The 19602-nt window shown below is 58.0% G+C and overlaps 3 protein-coding genes across 3 annotated transcripts; all 3 read left to right on the plus strand.

The window, feature by feature from the left end:
* The first annotated feature begins 374 nt into the window (after window positions 1–374).
* On the plus strand, window positions 375–5353 carry GSDMA (gasdermin A). Its single transcript, XM_036398905.1, has 10 exons — window positions 375–445; window positions 1519–1784; window positions 1948–2143; window positions 2381–2546; window positions 2619–2712; window positions 3100–3153; window positions 3382–3536; window positions 3730–3880; window positions 4604–4677; window positions 4817–5353. Exons 2-10 carry the CDS (start codon window positions 1565–1567, stop codon window positions 5075–5077), a joined length of 1371 nt encoding a protein of 456 aa, XP_036254798.1. The 5' UTR covers window positions 375–445; window positions 1519–1564; the 3' UTR covers window positions 5078–5353.
* A 1295-nt stretch (window positions 5354–6648) lies between these two features.
* On the plus strand, window positions 6649–13071 carry PSMD3 (proteasome 26S subunit, non-ATPase 3). Its single transcript, XM_036399093.2, has 12 exons — window positions 6649–6852; window positions 7840–8030; window positions 9108–9245; window positions 9398–9534; window positions 9871–10061; window positions 10228–10331; window positions 11405–11519; window positions 11733–11852; window positions 11927–12030; window positions 12242–12397; window positions 12492–12542; window positions 12627–13071. Exons 1-12 carry the CDS (start codon window positions 6681–6683, stop codon window positions 12702–12704), a joined length of 1557 nt encoding a protein of 518 aa, XP_036254986.1. The 5' UTR covers window positions 6649–6680; the 3' UTR covers window positions 12705–13071.
* A 2312-nt stretch (window positions 13072–15383) lies between these two features.
* Window positions 15384–17261, plus strand: CSF3 (colony stimulating factor 3). The gene is made up of 5 exons (XM_036399149.1): window positions 15384–15399; window positions 15832–16001; window positions 16315–16422; window positions 16551–16697; window positions 17091–17261. Exons 1-5 carry the CDS (start codon window positions 15384–15386, stop codon window positions 17259–17261), a joined length of 612 nt encoding a protein of 203 aa, XP_036255042.1.
* Window positions 17262–19602: the final 2341 nt, after the last annotated feature.

Consider the following 19602-nt stretch of genomic DNA (forward strand, 5'->3'; position numbering starts at 1 on the left):
CCTGAGTCCATTTCTCCATCTGTCAAAGAGCAGCAGCATTACACAGCTCTATAAAGCTGAATCCACAATGATGGAATGGTTTTGTCCAAAAGGAACCTTAAAGCCACTCAGTGCCACCTGCAGCCAGGGACAGGGACACATTCCTGTGCAGCCTGGTCTGGGACACTTCCAGCAGTGGACTTACACCTCCTGTATCTGTAGAAGTTCAGGAACCCACAGCCCCTGTAACAGACTCTGCTCAATGAGTAAAAAGGAAGCGTTACGTAAGCAACGGCCGATTTGTGGAAGCGGAACGTGGGTGGTGAGGATGTAAAATTGCTGAAGTGACCTCACAGCTGGGAACAGCTCCTGATAAACTGCTGGGTACAGCCAGGGGTCTTCCAGCACAGACTGGGTCTGACACTGCTCCTGCCCAGGGGCTGCTTCAGGGAGCCCCGTTAGCAAGGTAAGAGAAATCAATTTACTCTTTGCTCTGGAGTTGTGGTGGTGCGAGCTTCCTGTGCAACTCACAGCTCCTGTACTTCACAAACACTTCCACGCCTCTGAGCAAAAGGGAAGCCAGAGATTTTCTCCCCAGTCCTGCTGCTCTCCAGAGGCCACATCACCTCAGCAGCCCCACAGTCTGCTCCGTACACCCCCCACCCCACAAACAGGTAAGTGCATTATCCCAGAGCTTTGGGAAGGGGAGAAGGTTGGTGAGAGCTCCCTGTTAAGTGCTCTTGTTTAGTTTTTCTTCTCTTCTTAGAAACCTTCAAGGGAATGAGACCTGCAAGGGCTACTAACCTTGAGCATACAAGGCTTTTTGTCTTTGGAATGGTTTAAATTGAAACAGGGTAGCATTAGATGGGATATTGGGAAGAAATCCCTCTGAGGATGCTGAGGCCCCAGAACAGGGTGCCCAGATAAGCTGTGGCTGCCCCATCCATGGAAGTGTCTCTAACCAGGCTGGATGGGGCTTGGAGCAGCCTGGCAGACTGGAAGGTGTACCTGACCATGGCAGGGAAGTGAATGGGAGGAGCCCTAAGGTCCCTTCCCATCAATGCCAGTCTTGATTGCCCAATTTCCCCTCCCCAGCTCCTTCCCATAAAGCATGAGAAAGTTGAAACTGAAACCTTTTGATAAAATCAAGCTGTCTCAGAAAAGAAACAGGGATTTCTTTCTGGCTCTGAAACACCAGCTCTCCCCTGCAGACCACCAAGGCCTGCCCGATGAGGCTGGGCTGGGTAGATGTCTCTCTGTTTTTGGGGGACATTTGTCTCCAAAATCAGCACCCTGAGGGTCTGCCAGCTGTCACTGAAGGTTAACAGCAAAGGGGGACAAGGCAAACAACCCACAGCTCCTGCTGCTTCCTCTTTAAAGACTCCCTGAAACAACCCTGTGAAATTTGTGTCCTTGGACAGTGAGGGGGGTTTTGAGTCATTATTTTGAAATCTTCTTAATCATTAAGTCACACTTTGTTACAATGTCCTCCTGTTATTTCAAGTAATTCAGCTTAGCTTGTGTTCCCTCTTTCCCAAGGCACAAATCCACCTCGCTTTGCTTCAAAACTTCAGCCACAGCCAGAATGTTTAAAAAACTCACCAAATTCATTGTAAATCAAATGGATCCATGCAAAGAACTGGTCCCTGTCGAAAGCATCGCAGACAATGAGCACTTCAGGCCTCTCTATCTACTGAAAAAAAAAAGCAAACCAAAAACCATATTTCACCGAGCTCCCTACTACCAGAGGACAGGCTTCACACTGGATGATGTGCTGCTGCCTGGAGAAAATGGTAAAAGCATAGGTAAACCCAAAATTTATCAATATGAATTTATTAAATATCATAGATAATGTTTTTGAACCATTTGTGGCTGAACTCTACCATGTTCCAGCTTTCTTGTGTATGATTCACTGACAGTGCTGAGTCTGTGTAGTGCTGTTTAAGATAATGCATGGAATTATTTCAGAGTCCCTCCATCAAGAATGCAGCCAATTTACTCTCACAAAAGTCAGTGCTGACCAAGCTGATGGAGGTCTCAGCATTTCATTTGACCCTACAAATGTGGAGCTGAAAGGAGGTGCCTCCTTGTCCAAAGAGTTTTCCATTATGCCACAGAAGAAGAGCATATCACTGGAATCACTGGAGGCACTGAGAAGAGAAAGGTAAGCAATGAGAAAGGGATCAGACATGCTCCAGTCATCTCCCTCCAGCACACACCAGGTTAACAATGGGTTTTCAACAGCCAAAAACCAAGATTAAGAACTTAGGGCATGAACTTCCTCTAATTAGGCCAGGTTGGACAGGAAAAGGAGTAACAAGTTCCCCCATACAGGCTCATCCCCCCAGATGCCTCAGCTGCTCCTGGTGCTCCAAACCCTTCCATGCTTTTCCTCTTTTAGGGAAATCAACATGGATCATTCCTTCATCCGACAGCTCCAGAGAACAGACATCAAGCTCTGTGTGGTCACTGAAATCCTCGAGGCCTCAGAGGAGGCCGTCTACAAGGAATCCACCAAGGCAGATGGGGGCTTCAAGGCCAAATTTTATGCTTCACTCTGTGCACAGGTTTGGCTTCTCCCTCCTTGCTTCCCCACCAGCTGCACCCAGGTGTTCTGACAGGTTGTTTTCTTTATCCAGAGCAACAGGGAGGACAAACAAAGCATAGTGATACCCAAGGGCTGCACGCTGGCCTTCAGGACCATCCCACTACACATCAGAGATGGAGCATGGGGTAAGCAACTTCCAGAAATGAGCAAGTTCTCCATCCCAGAAGAGGAAGAACATTTTATGAAGTACCACTTGCCCCCAGAGCTACCTTCAGCTTGTCTGCAGATAGGAGGAGACGGTGTGAGAGACAGAAATCACCTGGGGGAGCTCAGACAAACCATGCAAGTTCAAAGATGCTCTTTGGGGAGGGACCAGTAAAGAAAGGAAAGAAGGGAGCCTCAGATCCACATTTCAGGAGCTGCAGAGCCCCTGGTGATAAATGGCACAGAGAGCAGAGTTTTGGTGTTTCTTTTCCTTTCCTACTCAGAAGAGAAGAGCCAGGGAGGAGGCTGAGTGGGTGACCACCACTGGGGAGGCTGGTATAGAAAACTGTTGTTTTATCCTCTTTTAGATCTGGATTATTTCCCAGCAGAAGCTGTGAGAAAGCAAACTTATGTAGCTGATGGTAAGTAATGTATTTTACTGCTTCCACATGCACAACTTTTGGCTGCTTTGGGTAAGATGGAATCTCCCAGCATAAAACAAATCACCAGGAGAGATGTATTTGCCTCTTCCCTGAGACACCACAACTGCCCCAATTCCAGATCACTTCAAATGAGTGTTCCAAACTCTAGGCCTAGAGCTGCCACTCCTAGAACTCAAGTGACAGATTTGGACTCATTCTGGTTTGCAGGTCCCTCAGCAGGAAAATTAGGACAAGTGATGACAGAAGTTCAATATTTCTGCCAAATTTTCCCCGAGTTGTCTCCTGACCTGCTGCTCATCATCTTAAACACCATCAAAGCTGTGATGAGAGACAAGAACCTCCTTCAAGAGCTCAGCCAGAAAGTAAGTGAGGCTTTTCTCACTGCCACAATTTATAATACAGACACATCCACACCACTCCTCCTGTCCCACAAGTCACCTGCCCTGTGCCACAACTGCCCATCCAAAATTCCCTCTCTCAGCACATCTCCCTGCTCAGGACAAGCAGCAGCCTCTGCCCTCAATTCCTGACATTTCTTTTCCTTCTTCCTCACAGATGGAAGAAGTTACTGAGCAAAATGATGGTTATGAGCTGAGAACTGAGAGCCCAGACTTAAAAGAACTGTTCAGCATCTTACAGCAATCCCCAAGACATCATCTCCTTCTGCTGGCAGAAGGAATCACCTACATCCTTGACGCTTTGCATGGTGAGGCTTTGGGGCTTCAAGAGGGAAATCAAGGCAGGGATGACTCCCACTCCTGCCATTCCCTCCTGCCTTCCTCTCATACTCCTCCTCCTCTTCAAGTGGAATCAACATCCAAGTCCCATGGAGGGGAGGGGAGAGGAGAGAAACCCCCTCTGCACCCATCCAGGGCTCCCTGCTCCCTCAAAGTCTGGGCACAGCTTCCTCCCAAGGGCAGCCCAGATCTCTGCTCTGCTGACCAGCAACAGGACCCAAGCAAATGGCTGGAGCTGTGTCTGGGACAGCTGGGTTGGATATCAGGGAAAGGTTCTTATCCCAGAGGGTGCTCAGGCACTGAACAGACTCCCCAGGGAATGGTCACAGCCCCAAGGCTGACACAGCTCCCAGCAGGGTTTGGACAACACTCCCAGCACAGGGTGGGATTGTTGGGGTGTCCTGTGCAGGGACAGGAGTTGGACATCAATTATCCTTCTAGATCCTTCCCAACTCCATATTCCATATTGGATATTGTGAGGAACAGCCAGATCACTCTCACAGTGAGCCTGCACAAAGCATTTCTATTAAAACATCCAAAGAATCTCGGACCAAAGCAGCATTTCCTACAAGAAATGATCACCCTTCCCATCCTCTTCACTCTTTCCCATCCTGCTCACCAGTCCTATGCCACCAGCAACCTCCATCACCTTGGTGGGAGGGTTTGGATCCAAACCCAGTTTATTTCTGCAGAGTTAACAGAGGATCAGCTGCTGCTGCTGCTGGAATCCTTGGAAAGGAAGATTGTGTCCCAACAGCTGAACCTGGTGAGAACACACATCACGCTTGGCTCCTTTCAAGGGGAGGCAGGGGATATGTTAATTCTAGCAACATTTCCATAATGATGACACAAGTTGACAATTGATTGAAATTCTGATTTTGCTTTTTTTTGTTGTTGCTGTGAAGGTTGAAAATCTCCTGAAACACGACCTGGATAAGGGGGGAGGAACTTTTCTTGTGGATGCCAACGTGCTCTTCTCACAGGAGGAGGAACAGATGTTAACCATTGCCTTGGTGGAGCTTAGTGGAGTGCAGCTCCAGGAAGATGGATCAGTTACCCCTAGGGATAAACCCTCTGAGGCCGTGGCAGCCTTGTTTGTGGCCCTGTATGCCCTTAACTTCCTGAGTGGTTCCAGGTCCCTGGCCCTGCCCAGGGAACCCCTCTGAGGTCTTGTGAAATCTCTACTGACAAGCCAGTTTTCTCTCCCTATATCATCCTTGTTAATAATCAAGGCTGATTTGGCTGGCAAAGGGAAATTTAAGGCTAGAAAATTCATTATGGGTACTAAAGGTTGGGTATCAAAGTGGATTTGTTTTACTTACATCACCCTGGTCCCAGCACTGCCATCATCCCTGAGATGTTCAATGGACACATGGAGCACTTTAGAGCAAGCATACTCTCATTATCACTCTATAAATAAAGAGGACCTTTTTGATACACAATTGGGTGTTCTCAAAGTCAATTTCTTAATCTTGTGTAGTTTTGGTTCCACAGCACATCTGGCAAGCTCAGGATGCTATATGAAAAATACAGGCACTTAGTCCTGGGGAGAAGTCAGGGGAGTCCCTCAGGCTGTGGAGCTCTGGGAGGGTCTCTGGAGGCCATGGGTGCCTGCAGCAAGGGCAGCACTGCTCACCTGTGTGTGGACTGACGGCTCTGGGAGCACCAGTGACCAGGCTCTGCCTTGCAACAGCTACGAGGGGAGCCCAGCTCCAACCTGGAACCACCATGAAACCCTTTGGCTCCAGTCCCAGACCAGACCCCTCACAGAACCCCCAGCTTCAACCTGACCCCTGCTCCCAGCCCCCTCCTCACTCACAGGATTCCCGATCCCAGCCCAGCCCCTCACAGGATCCCCAAGTCCACAAGGGACCCTTTGCAGGATTCGCGGTCCCAGCCCAACCCCACATGGACCACAAGGGACCGCTCAGAGAATCCTCGATCCCATCGCGGCCCCTCATGGGACCCCTCACAGAATCCCCCATCCCAGCCCAACCCCTCACGGGACCCTTCACGGGATCCCCCCTCAGAGACAAGCCCTTCACAGGACCCCCGACCCGGTCCCAGCCCGGCCCCTCATGGGACCCTTCACAGGACCCCCGACCCGGTCCCAGCCTGGCCCCTCATGGGACCCTTCACAGAATCCCCGATCCCAGCCCAGCCCCTCATTGGACCCTTCACGGGACCCCCGACCTGGTCCCAGCGGGGCCCCTCACGGGACCTTTCACGGGATGCCCCCTCACAGACCAGCCCCTCACAGGACCCTTCACGGGATGCCCCCTCACAGACCAGCCCCCCACAGGACCCTTCACGGGATGCCCCCTCACAGACCAGCCCCTCACAGGACCCTTCACAGGATGCCCCCTCACAGCCCAGCCCCTCACGGGACCTCAGCGAAGACTCGCCCGCGCCCCCAAAAGGCGGGAACAGCTCAGCACCCGGCGGAAACGCCCGAAAGCTCTACGGAGATTCCCGAAGGAGAGAGGCGAAAGAAGCCGATCGATACCGGAACCTTCCGAGAGGGCTCGGCAATAACGCCCGAAAATGCAGGCGAAAATCTACGAGCGAGACGGAAACACCCGAGAGCATCACGAAACTCCACGAGCGGGCGCGACGGAACTCTCCGAGCGGTGCCTGAGCTATCCGAAAGCGCGACGGAACAACCCGAGCGCGAGCGGAAACGGCCGAGCGAAAGGCGGAAGGAGACGATCGTGTGTCGCTCGTCGCTCGGCTGGTCGCGCCTGGCGGCCCGTTGTGCAGTGTCACGCCATGAAGCAGGACGGCGCGTCCCGCCGCCGCGGCGACAAGGCCAAGGCACCCCCGGAGGGACCCCCGCCCGCACCCCCCGACGTCGAGATGCACGAGGAGGCGGCGCCGGTGGCCCCCGAGGCGGCCGGAGAGCGGCAGCCGCAGCGGGAGCTGGACGCGATCACGCTGGAGGGTGAGGGGGGGGGTTGTTGTTGTAATGGGGGTGTCTGTGGGGATGAGGGGGGGACTGAGGGGGGTTGGGGCCTGGCACAGATCGGGGGAAGCCCTGAGAGGGGGTGTTGGAGGAGGGGGACTGGGGGAGGTACAGGAAGCCCTGAGGGGGTTGGGGAGGGGGTCAGGGTGGAGGTACTTGAGGGAGGCTGGGAAAGGGGCTGGGAAGATGATGGAGGAGGGGAATGGTGGAATCAGTGGTGGGGGCTCTGAGGGAAAGAGAAATGTGAGTTTAGGGGAGGGGACACTTTGGGGAAGGGGAGATGGGGGGCACCGTGTGGGAAAGGGAGAGGGGAGGTGTGTTTGGGGGGTGTCAGTATAGGGAAAGGGATTTAGGGAGGGAAATGGAGATGGGAGCTGTGTTTTCTGTGCGGGAGACACTGGAGAAGGGTGATTGGGGCAGTGTGTGAGGGAAAGGAAGGGGGAGGTTGGTTTTGGGGTCACTGGAGAATGGAGGATGGAATTGTGTTTTGGGGGCATCACTGTAGAAGGGAATTGGGGTGGCTCTGTGAGGGTGTTTGGGGACAGACTGTGAGGGACAGGGGGGCTGCTGTGAGGGGACAGAGAGAGGCAAGGAGGAAGAAAACTGCAAGGGCCTCACCACCCCCCTGCTCCAAACAGGGCCAGCCCTGAGAGCAGGGCAGGTCACTGGGGACACCAAGGGCAGAGGCACCTCAGAACAGCAGGACAGGGTGAAGGGGCAGCCCTGGCTTTGCTCAGGGGTACTGCTGGCAGAGGGTTTGGGCTGAGGGGTGTCCATGTGTGCCCCCACAGACATTAAGGAGCATGTGAAGCTCCAAACAGGGCAGGTGGGTCACTGGGGACACCAAGGGCATGGGCAGAGGGAGCTCAGAACAGCAGGACAGGGTGAAGGGGCAGCCCTGGCTTTGCTCTGGGGTGCTGCTGGCAGAGGGTTTGGGCTGAGGGGTGTCCGTGTGTGCCCCCACAGACATTAAGGAGCACGTGAAGCAGCTGGAGAAGGCGGTGTCGGGGAAGGAGCCGCGCTACGTCCTGAGGGCCCTGCGGGCTCTGCCCTCCACCTCCCGCCGCCTCAACCCCAACGTGCTGCACAAGGCCATCCACGGCTTCTTCACCTCCAACTGCACTGTCAGGGACTTCCTGCTGGGATTCCTGGAGGAGGTAGGGACACCTGCTGCCCTCACCCCTGCCCTGCTCTGGTGACACCCCCCTACCCCCTGTGGCAGCAGCTCTCTGGCCACAGAGAGCAACTGAGGACTTCCCCAGGCATTTTCCTGTGGGAAAATCAGAGAAAAGAATGAGAAACAATTCTTATCTCCACTTGCTGCACCTGTTGTTGTGCACGTGTGGAATGTGTTATGGAGATTATTTACCAAGGGGGGATTTCTTGATTAGACTGGTGGTGGTGTTTAAAGAGACTGACCAATTAAGTCAAAGCTGTATCAGACTGTCTGTAAAGGTGATGAGCTTCTTAATGAGTATAGTATAATCTAGTAGAATAAAACAATTGATCAGCATTCTGCAATCGTAGAGTCAATGCTAATTATTACCCAGCTGGGAGCCTGCAACGACACTGCCCCAGCACAGGAAGGATGTAGAGGTGTAGGAGTGAATCCAGAGGATAATCAAAGGGATGGGGCAGCTCAGCTGTGAGAAAGAACAGGGAAAATTGGGATTGTTCGGCCTGAAGAAGAGAAGGTTTAGGGGTGACCTAATTGTGGCCTCCCAGTATCTGAAGAAGCAACAGGAAAGATGGAGAGGGGCTATTTGCAAGGGCTTGGAGTGACAGGACAAGGAGGAATGGCTTGCTACTGACAGAGGGCAGGATCAGATGGGATATTGGCCAGAAATTCTTCCCTGTGAGGGCAGTGAAGCACCAGAATGGATTTCTCAGGAAAGTTGTGGTTGCCCCATCCCTGGAAGTGTCCATGGCTGGGTTGGACAAGGCTTGGAGCAACCTCATTTAGTGGAAGGTGTCCTTACCCATGGCAGGGTAGGGATGAACTTCAAGGCCCCTCCAACCCAAAAAAGCCTGGAATTCCATGATTCTTTCCCTCTCCAAGGAGCCTCTGGAGTAGGGCAGTGGGGTTTGGGGACACTGGGGATGAGCAGCCCCTCTGCTCAGACACACCTGTGAGCAGGGACAGATCCTTGCAGTCCTGGGCTGGCTGCTGTCACACCTGGAGCAGAGCTGTCTCCACACAGGGACAGTGATCCCGAATTTCTCTCTCCCCTCAGTCCATGGACACAGAAGCTGAGCTGCAGTTCCGCCCACGGACAGGAAAAGCAGCCTCAGCCCCTCTCCTGCCAGAGGTGGAGGCTTACCTGCAGCTGCTGCTCGTCATCTACCTGATGAACAGCAAGAGGTACCCCGAGGTGAGACCCTGAGCTGCCCCCCTCAGCATCCCCTGCCTCTGTCCCATGCTGTCCCTCATCCCAGCAGTGTTTGCTTGTTCCCCACAGCCCGGGCGGTCTCTGCCCCTCCTGGGATCAGTCCCCCTGCTCTGACCTCCCTTGCTGTCCCTCAGGCTCAGAAGGTGTCCGATGACCTGATGCAGAAGATCAGCTCCCAGAACCGCCGGGCCCTGGACCTGGTGGTGGCCAAGTGCTACTATTACCACTCCCGCATCTACGAATTCCTCAACAAACTCGACGTGGTCCGCAGGTGGGATGGCTGTCCCTGAGCTTGATCCCCCTGTTTTCCTCCCTCTTCCTATGGGAGGAGATCCCAAACTAAACTCCAGGGCCCTCGGTCCCCCCACAGACCCCCTTTGATAAATCCCTGCATGTCTGTACTGTGGGAGAGGACACAGGGGGTTCCCTGGGCCCACACCCCTGACCCTGCACTTGTGGTGGGACCCCCTCCCCAATAAAACATCCTTAAAAGGATCCCTGCGGCTTGTTCCCCCTGGTTTTCCTCCCTCTTCCTGTGGGGGGCTGTCCCTGAGCTTGATCCCCCTGTTTTCCTCCCTCTTCCCTGACTCCCTGTCCCACCCCGCAGCTTCCTGCACGCCCGGCTCCGCACGGCCACGCTGCGCCACGACGCCGACGGCCAGGCCACGCTCCTGAACCTGCTCCTGAGGAATTACCTCCACTACAACCTCTACGACCAGGCTGAAAAACTCGTCTCCAAATCCGTGTTCCCCGAGCAGGCCAACAACAACGAGTGGGCTCGGTACCTGTACTACACAGGTGAGCGAGGCTCGGTGCCTGCCCTTCCTCCCGGCACCTCCGGTTCCTCAGAGAACCCCTTTGATCAGCTGGAGGTGGGGCTTCCAGGCAGGATTTGGAGCCCCATCCGTGTAGGTCAGGTTGGATTCACTGGGTGGCTTTCCCCACCCGCCCCGTGTGGGCGCAGGGCGGATCAAGGCCATCCAGCTGGAGTACTCGGAGGCACGGCGCACCATGACCAACGCCCTGCGCAAGGCCCCGCAGCACACGGCCGTGGGCTTCAAGCAGACGGTGAGTGAGGAGGGGGCAGGAGCCCCCTGGCTTGGGGCTGAGACCCCTCGGGGCTGGGATCTCACAGGGCTTGGATGTGGCACCTTCTGGGTTGTCAAGCACCATGAAATTTGGTTTGGGAACTCAAGGTTTGGGACCTTCTGGGAGGTCAGGCACCATGAAATTTGGTTTGGGCAACTCCCAGGTTTGAGATCTCACAGGGCTTGGATGTGGGACCTTCTGGGATGTCAGGCACCATGGAACTTGGGTTGGGAACTCCATGGAACTTGGGTTGGAAACTCCAAGGTTTGGGATCTCACAGGGCTTGGATGTAGGACCTTCTGGGATGTCAGGCCCCATGGAATTTGGGTTGGGAACTCTTAAGGTTTGGGATCTTCTGGGATGTCAGGCACCATGGAATTTGGTTTGGGAATTCCAAGGTTTGGGACCTTTTGGGATGTCAGGCGCCATGGAATTTGGTTTGGGAACTCCCAGGTTTGAGAACTCCCAGGTTTGGGACTCCTCAGTGTTGGGATCTCACAGGGCTTGGATGTGGGACCTTCTGGGATGTCAGGCACCATGGAACTTGGGTTGGGAACTCCAAGGTTTGGGACCTTCTGAGATGTCAGGCCCCATGGAGTTAAGTTTGGGATCTCCCAGGTTTGGGACCTCCTTGGATGTCAGGTCCCCTGGGATTTGGGACTTCCCAGGCTCAGGTCCAGGGTTGGGCTCCACAGGGATGGTTCTGGGGCCTCCCAGGCTTGGCACCTTTCAGGATGAGATCTGGGACCCCCCCAGGGTTGGGCTCCGCAGGGACAGGTGTGGGATCTGCCAGGGTGAGGCCCCATGGGGACAGGTTTGGGACCTCCCAGGGTGTTGGGCCCTGCAGGGATGACAGGTGCAGGACCTCCTAGGTTTGGAACTTCCCAGGGACAAATCTGGGACCTTCCAGGCCCCACAGGGACAGGAACAGGTTTGGGATCTCCTGGAGTCTTGTGCCCCGCGGGGATGAGTGCAAGACCTCTTGGAATGCACAGGGACAGGGATGGTTTCAGGCTCCATGGGGACTCACTCAGAGTCCTGCTCTGCCCCAGGTGCACAAGCTGCTCATCGTGGTGGAGCTGCTCCTCGGGGAGATCCCGGACAGGCTCCAGTTCCGGCAGCCCTCGCTCAAGCGCTCGCTCATGCCCTACTTCCTGCTGACCCAGGGTATGGCTGCCCACCCCTGCCTGTCTGTCCTTCCTGCAGTGTCATACAATCATGGAATATCCTCAGTGGGAAGGGACCCAGTGGGAATTGTCTCTCTTGATGGGAGTTGGATGCAGATGCCCCTTGGGAAGGAGGAGAAGGAGGAAGTCAGCCGGCCCTGACTCGCTTTCCCCAGCCTTTCTCCTTCCCCCACTCCCACCCTCTTCCCTCCAGCCGTCAGGACAGGGAACCTGGCCAAGTTCAACCAAGTCCTTGACCAGTTTGGGGACAAGTTCCAGGCCGATGGCACCTACACCTTGATCATTCGGCTGAGGCACAATGTCATCAAGACAGGTAGGAGGGTGTTTGGGGACCCCCAGCAGGCTGGGCAGGCCTGAGGGGCTGCATCCCCTTCCCTTCTCCTGCAGGTGTCCGCATGATCAGCCTCTCCTACTCCCGCATCTCCCTGGCTGACATCGCCCAGAAGCTGCAGCTGGACAGCCCCGAGGATGCCGAGTTCATCGTTGCCAAGGTACCAGCACAGGGAATCCCCTCCCTGTGGGACCCCAGGGTGCCCCCAGCCCCCCACCCTGCCCCGTTCCCCCACACCCCTCCCTGCAGCACCGCTGGGTTTGGGTTGAGGCTCCTCCAGGGAGAGCTGGGGGACGCTCAGGGCTCCACGTGCCCGCTCTGTGTGAGCCCTTGGGGACACCCTGTGCCCTGCCCCGTGCCCGGGCTCGCAGGCCATCCGGGACGGCGTGATCGAGGCCAGCATCAACCACGAGAAGGGCTACGTGCAGTCCAAGGAGATGATCGACATCTACTCCACGCGGGAGCCCCAGCTGGCCTTCCACCAGCGCATCTCCTTCTGCCTCGACATCCACAACATGTCGGTGAAGGTGAGCACAGCCTGTCCCCAGGTCCCTGATGGGGACAGCAGGACGTGGCTCAGGGCTGGCTCAGCTCTGAGCTGCTCCTCCTCTTTTTCTCTAGGCCATGAGGTTCCCACCCAAATCTTACAACAAGGACTTGGAATCTGCAGAGGTGAGATCTCTGCGGCCACCACGGCCACGGGAAGAATGTGGCTCCTGTCCCCACCTGCCACCAACCTCGGCCTTTGCTTTCCAGGAGCGCCGGGAGCGTGAGCAGCAGGACCTGGAGTTTGCCAAGGAGATGGCAGAGGACGATGACGACGGTTTCCCGTGACCCTGGGCCCTGGCTGTGCTTTTTTATTTGTCCCTTGGACAGATGGTGGCTGAGCAGGGCCCTCCGTCCCCCACAGACCCCCTTTTATAAATCCCTGCATGTCTGTACTGTGGGAGGGGACACAGGGGGTTCCCTGGGCCCACACCCCCTGACCACCTGCACTTGTGGTGGGACCCCCTCCCCAATAAAACATCCTTAAAAGGATCCCTGTGGTGACATCGGAGCCGATGCCGGGGGACAGCGAGGGGAGCGGGGCTGGAGGGAGCAGGAGTGGGGTCTCCACTGGTGCCCTCCCAGCTCCCACAATGGGGTCAAACTTTGTTAAACTTCAATTATGACTTTTAAAATAAAAGATGGAAAAACACCAGCCATGGTGGCTCCTGCTGTGGGTTTGTTGGGATGGGGAAGCGGCATGGGGCTGGTTTGGGGTCTCTGCTCTCTCTCCCTGGGGCTAGGCACCAGAGATGGGACTGGATCTGGGTCAGGCCATCCTGGAGCTTTGTCTCAGTGGTGCTGGGAGTGGCCTCCAGGATGGTATCCCAGGAGGATTCCATTGGGAAAGGCACAGAGCCCGCTTTGTGCCCCACCAGCCCTGGGGGTTGATGGGGACAGGGGCCATACAGCCACTCCAGGTGGGTCCCGTCAGCATCTGGGATGGTTCTCTGAGAAAATCTGGGAATCTCCCAGCCCCGCCCAGGCCGGGAGGGCAGCCAGGGCTGCAGGTCAAGAGCGGGGCTGTCCCAGCCCATTCCCGCTCTGGGGGTTTCTGGGGGACACCAGAGAAGGCAAGAGCCCAGCCTAGGAGGGGCTGGGGCTGGCACTGGGACACAGGGACATCCCAGGAGCACTGGGCAGTTGGCAGATGTCAGGAAGAGGCTGAGGGTAAAGAGGAAGGGTGGCCACGAGGCTGGAACAGAGCGGGGTGGGTTCTTGGAACAGTCCCTGGACCGAGCAGCTCCAGCCCCATGGTTGGGGGGGTTGCTGGGCCTACCTCCTCCCCCATCCCCCAACACCCCCAGTTTCGGATTTGAAACCACTTCCTTCCTTGGAAAGCTGACAGGGCCTTTGGGCACTGATTCAACCCCCCCACGCCCCCAGCACAATTCCTGAAAGCACCATCCTGCTGAGAGGGCAGATCCTCACCCTCCGGGCTGGTCCCGTGAGTGCCCAGACTGAGGGGACCACACTGAGCCCCTCAATGGCCACCACGGTGGGGACAGGCACAGCTGGGGTGGCTGTTTCTCCCAAAAATCCCATGAACGTTCTCTGCTGGCAAGGTCCTTTCACACACCCAGAGGGCAGAACGTTTAGTGCTGCCAGGTTCGAAGGGAGGTCAGCAGTAATTTTTAGAGTTCACACCTGGCTGTGCCAGGAAGGCTCTGCTTGGTACTCATGGATTGGCTGCAGCTGATGGGGGTTTATTTCCCAGCTGGAGGCAGAAACTTCCAGGACTTCCAGCTTCTGGGACTGGTGCTGTACCCACCAACTGTACCCCACAAACTGTACCCCACAAATTACCCTGCTGGGTGTGTGGCCCATCCCAGTGCCCGCCAACACCTGCAACTTGCTCAGACCGGGCTCCCTGTCCCCATCCCTGTCCCCATCCCTATCCCTGTCCCCACAGCCCCCAGGAGGGCAGCGATGGGACCCAGGCAGGGGTCAGGGGTGCAGAATGAGCCTCCCCAGCCCAATCCTGCCCTGGGCTCACCCTGGCCGGGGCTGTGAGGGGAGCGGGTGCCTCCCGTGCCCCGGGCGGCCCGTGCCGGGCAGGAGCCGGCCAGCTGGCACCCGGCCAGCAGATCCTGGAAGGGCTTGCGGGAACCGGCACGAGCCAAAATTCCCTCGTCAACGCAACGGGGCCGGCAGCAGCCAGCCCGTGCCAAGGGCTGCCCTGGAAGCCTCTTCCCCGCAGGGGCAGAGGGGGGGCTTGGCCCCTCGCGGGTGGGGTCAGCCCGATGGGGCCGGTGCTTGGTGCTGCACTGGGCACAACCCGGCCCCACAGTGCCCAGCAGGGCAGGACCTGGCCCCGTGGTGCTGCCCCCGGGAGCCACAGCCCTGGGCACCTGCCTGGACCGGGTCTCGCCTTGGCCACCTCCAGCTGGTGCCGCCACCGTGAAGGTCACACCACCAGCACCCACCCTGATGTGTGGGGCAGCTGCCAGGCGGTGCTGCCCACGTGGGCCGGGGATGGGGACAACCCCAGAGTGACAGCAGCAGCGAGAAGCCACCATCCCCTTGGCCAGCCGCCTGCGAGTGACCCTGTGAGCGACCCCGCACATGACCCTGCTGTGCTGGGCACTGCCCCACCTGGCCAGCGTGGTGGGAGCCCGGCGAGCAGGTTAATGAGTCACCGAGGCACCTCCTGCCCTGTCCCGGCACCTGCCCCGCTGCCTGGGCTCCACCGGGGCTGCAGCCACACCGAGGGGCACCGCTGCCCACCGGCACCGGGAAAGCCCCAGGCTGTGGCCGCGGCCGAGCACCCGGTCCGGGAGATTTGCATGCTGTGATTAAGGCAGTGAAGCAATCGCGCTGTTGCCTCATCGGTGAGAATCCCCGAGGCCCGTGCGCTATAAATGCCACCCGATCAATGAGCACAGCCGGGCAGGAGCGAGAGGAGCTGGGCCGGGCTGGGCAGGGCCGCTCTGCACAGAGGAGGAGACACCGAGCCGGGCACCCACCATGTGCTTCCTCACCCGTGAGTAGCCATGCAGCACCCCCATCTCCCACTGCTCCCATTGCACCCGCTTCCCCTGCTGCTCCTATTACACCCAAACCACCCCTAAAACCCACTTTGCCCATAGGACCCACTGCCCCCAGACCACAGCACCCACTGCTCCCACTGCCCCCAAACCACCCCTAAAACCCACTGCCCCCACTGCCCCCACTGCCCCCAGAGCACCCCTAAACCCACCCTACCTGTAGCACCTGCTGCACCCACACATCCAGAGCCCCCTGCTGCTGCCCTTGGCACTGGGAGCACTGGTCCCTCTCCCCTTTTGGGGTCTCTGCCCTGTCCCCAGGCCACGCTGCTGCTGCCACCATCCCCAGGGTGGTCCTGGCTGCTGAGCCCATCCCAGCTGTGGGGTTGAGGCTCTGTGGGGTGGGTGCTGACCTGCTGTCCCCACAGGTGGGCTGGCACTGCTGCTGGCTGTGCTGCTGTGGGCACCGTGGTGGGCACTGCATGGGGCACCACTGACCGAGCTCTCAGGGGACCAGGACTTCCAGCTCTTCCTGCAGAGGAACCTCGAGTTCACCCGCAAGATCCGCGGGGACGCGGCTGCGCTGCAGCGCCTGGTGGTGAGTTCCACACGCTGCCGAGGGGGGATGGCAGCCACTGCGAGGTCACAGATAAGGTGACCCCCTCCCTGCCCTTATCGGCACTGCAGGGCCAGGAGCCAGCAGTGTCCCCTGCACTGCCCAAGGCTCAGCCCTGGGGTGTTGGGGCACCCACCGGGGACATGTGGTGACCCTCCTGGCTACACAACAGCCACACCTCCATCCCCACGGCACCGGGTCCACGCCAGGGTCCCACAGCCCAGGGATGGGATGTTGGGGGTGCTGGGTGTGTCAGGGTCCTCTGGTATCCTCACTCTGTCCTCTTTGTCCACAGTGTGACACCCTCCAGCTGTGCAAGGAGGACGAGCTGCTGCTGGTGCGGCAGGACCTGGACATCGCCCAGGCGCCGCTGGAGCAGTGTCACAGGCGCACCTTCCAGGCAGTGAGTGCGGGCAGCCCACCCCTGCCATGAGCTGCTCGGCTTTGTCACGGCTCGGGCCACCCCAGAGCCTCCGTGTCTTGGTGGCCAGGCCATGGCCAGCCCCACTGACCACACCATGCCCACCACAGGAGACCTGCTTCAGCCAGATCCGTGCCGGCCTCCGCGTCTACCACGGCTCTCTGGCCACCATCCGGGCCCTGCTGCCCGGGCACGCTGGGCTGGTGGACACCCTGCAGCTGGATATGGCCAACCTGTCCTCCAACATCCAGCAGCAGGTGAGGGGGCAAAGGGGGGGCTTTGTGGGGGGGACAGGTGGGTAAAGCAGGGGCTGCATCCCAAAGGAGGGGTGGGCACGGTGGGGGCTGCATCCACAGGGATGGGTGGGAATGGTGGGGGCTGTAACCCAAGAGATGGATGGGCATGGCAGGGGCTGCATCCACAGGGATGGGTGGGCATGGCAGGGGCTGCATTCACAGGGATGGGTGGGCATGGCAGGGGCTGCATTCACAAGGTTGGGTGGGCATGGTGGGAGCTGCATTCACATGGCAGGGGTTGTATTCACAGGGTTGGGTGGGCACGGTGGGGGCTGCATGCCCAGGAGGGGCACACTGGGGCAGGGGGGCATCTCCAGGCCTGGAGCTGATGCCTCTGCCTCTGCCTGGCTGCAGATGGAAGACCTGGGCCTGGCCACGGTGACGTACCCCACAGAGCACCAGGACCCTGTCCCCACCTTCTCCTCCCAATTCCACCACCAAGTCGGCGGCTTCTTCATCCTGGCCAACTTCCAGCGGTTCCTGGAGACGGCGTACCGGGCACTGCGGCACCTCGCCAGCCTCTGACCCCTGCTCGTGGATGTCCCACCTGAGGGACATCCCGGGAGCACCCCCTTTCCTGCTTATTTAATATTTATGGCTATTTAATATTTATCTGTCTGGGGATGCTCCCCCTGCCAGGGGATCCCGTGGTGGATCCATGCACAGGTCCCTGTGCAGCATCACCCTTGTTTAATATTTAAACACAAGCGTATCTCTGCTATGAGGTTCTGGAGCTGGGCTGAGCCCCCACAGCTGCTGCTGGCACTGCCTGTGCCTCAGTTTCCCCATGGCTTGCACTGCTGGGGCTGCTGCATCATCCCACTGGAAAGCATCCCAGGATGAGGATGCTCCAGAGCAGCATCTCCCTGTCTGGGCTGCAGCCTGCAGGGACACATCTGATGGGTGTTATTTCTAGTAATTAATATTTATTAGCCATTAAGGAGGGAGGGGAGGGAAGATGGAAGAACCATAGGGGTGCAGCAGCCTCACCAGGATGAGGCTTTTCTGGGGAGCCCCAGCACTTTGGGGAGCTGCAACTCTGCTCTGTCCCCCTTCCCTGCTAAACTCAGAGTACTGATTGCAGTTTAACTTATTTGTGCCCATCCCTGGCCGGAAGGAGCCACTTGGACACATTCCCATCCTCCTGAGCCTGACGCAGCCCCAGTCCCGTGGTTGTGTGGGAGCTCTGGGCGTGGGGGGTTTTGTACTGTATTTATTGCTGCAGCTGGGTGAGCCCCAAGAAACACCCGCTTTTTTCTATGTGATAAAAATGGAAATAAACTCTATTTTTGCACTCTCTCTCTCTCTCTCTGTTCCGCTGTCTCCTGCTTGCGTGGGAGGGAGGCAGAGTGGCCAGGCTGTGGGGACACAGGGACAGAGACAGGACGGATGAGGGAATGGAACTTTGGGGCGAGGCTGCAGCTGCTGGTGTCAGCTCAGAAAGATGAAATGCAGCCCCCCCAGTGCCCCCACCCCACGGCCTGAGCCCGTGCTGTGGGATGGCCACTTCCTCCCACACCCGTAGGGCTGCTTGGGCAAGAGCCGATTCCTAGAAAGCTCCGGAAGCCGCCCGCGCCCGCCGAGGGCACCAGCACCGTGCCCAGAGCTGGTTTGTGGGCTCATCCTGGGGCTGGTGGCACTGGGGTACCCCAGCCACCCTTGTGCTGCTGCTGTGACACAGAGAATCTGCCCAGGGATGTGCCAGGAGCCCTCCCAGTGCCCAGGGATGTGCCATGGTGGGAGGAGGCTTTCAGCAGTGAGGAAGGCAGAGTGGATGGGCAAAAGGGGCACCCCCAACGTGGATGAGTAATGTCAGAGAGCCCTGGGCATCTCCCCTGCCCTAGAAAGCCCCTAAGGGCACCCCCAGCCTCTCCCCAGTGGGTGTTTGCCCACCCTGGGCTGTCCCAGCTTCACCAGCCCCATTTCCTGCCACTGGGCCCACGCTCACATCCCATGACCAGCAGCATCCCTCACCACACTCATCCCTCACCCCAGCACCCCTCACCACACTCATCCCTCACCCCAGCATCCCTCACCACACTCATCCCAGCCACACAGGGACAGAGCCCAGTGCTGGGGGGTGCCAGGGCTCCCAGTTCCTGCCTCCCAACTTCCAGCCCTGGATCACAAACTGCAGGGGGAAGCCCTCACCCTCGGGGTGGGCAGTTCCCTCCCTCCTGCCCCGCCTCATGGGTGCTTACAGAAATCCCCCTTCTCCTGCTCCAGCCCCTTCCTGTAAAGGGAAGCGCCAGTGCCAACGCCAGGCATGGAGCTGCCTCGGCAAATATTGACAGAGCTGGGAAGGCCACGCCAGGTCCCGCTCTTTGCTCCGGGCTAACGGTAAAGAGCCGCCCCTGGGCGAGCAGAGGTGCCCGGGGGGGTCGGTGCCAGCTCAGGGTGGGACTCACACCAGCGTCAGGCTCATCCCAGCCCAGCCCGGTGTGTGCAGGGCTCCATTAGCCCCACCCAGCCCCCGCAGCTGCTCCCGGCTGCCCCGGATGGGGACCAGGGGCAGGGGGAAGGGGAGGATGCTCTGTGTGCGAAAGCCAAGGATCAGCAACACCCACAGCTACCCCAAGGGCATCGGGGTCTCTCCTTCCAGCAAAGCCTGGGGGCTGCCAGGAGCTGAGCTCATCCTGGGATCAGATGGGGTCAGCCTGGCCCTGAGTCACCATCCCACTGCCTCTTCCCTGGCCAGCACTGACCCAACCCCTGCAGCAGCACCAGGATCCCTCTGTGCTCCATCTCCCTTCAGAACCTCCCAAAACAGGGCTGGGAACCCCACTGGAGTCACAGTGCCCTGAGGGAAGGGCTGGTACCTGCTGGCCCCACTTTCCCCTTTCTTGTGAGTCAACACCAGTGGAAG

The sequence above is a fragment of the Molothrus ater genome, chromosome 27 (genome assembly GCF_012460135.2).
Source record: "Molothrus ater isolate BHLD 08-10-18 breed brown headed cowbird chromosome 27, BPBGC_Mater_1.1, whole genome shotgun sequence".
Taxonomy (NCBI): domain Eukaryota; kingdom Metazoa; phylum Chordata; class Aves; order Passeriformes; family Icteridae; genus Molothrus; species Molothrus ater.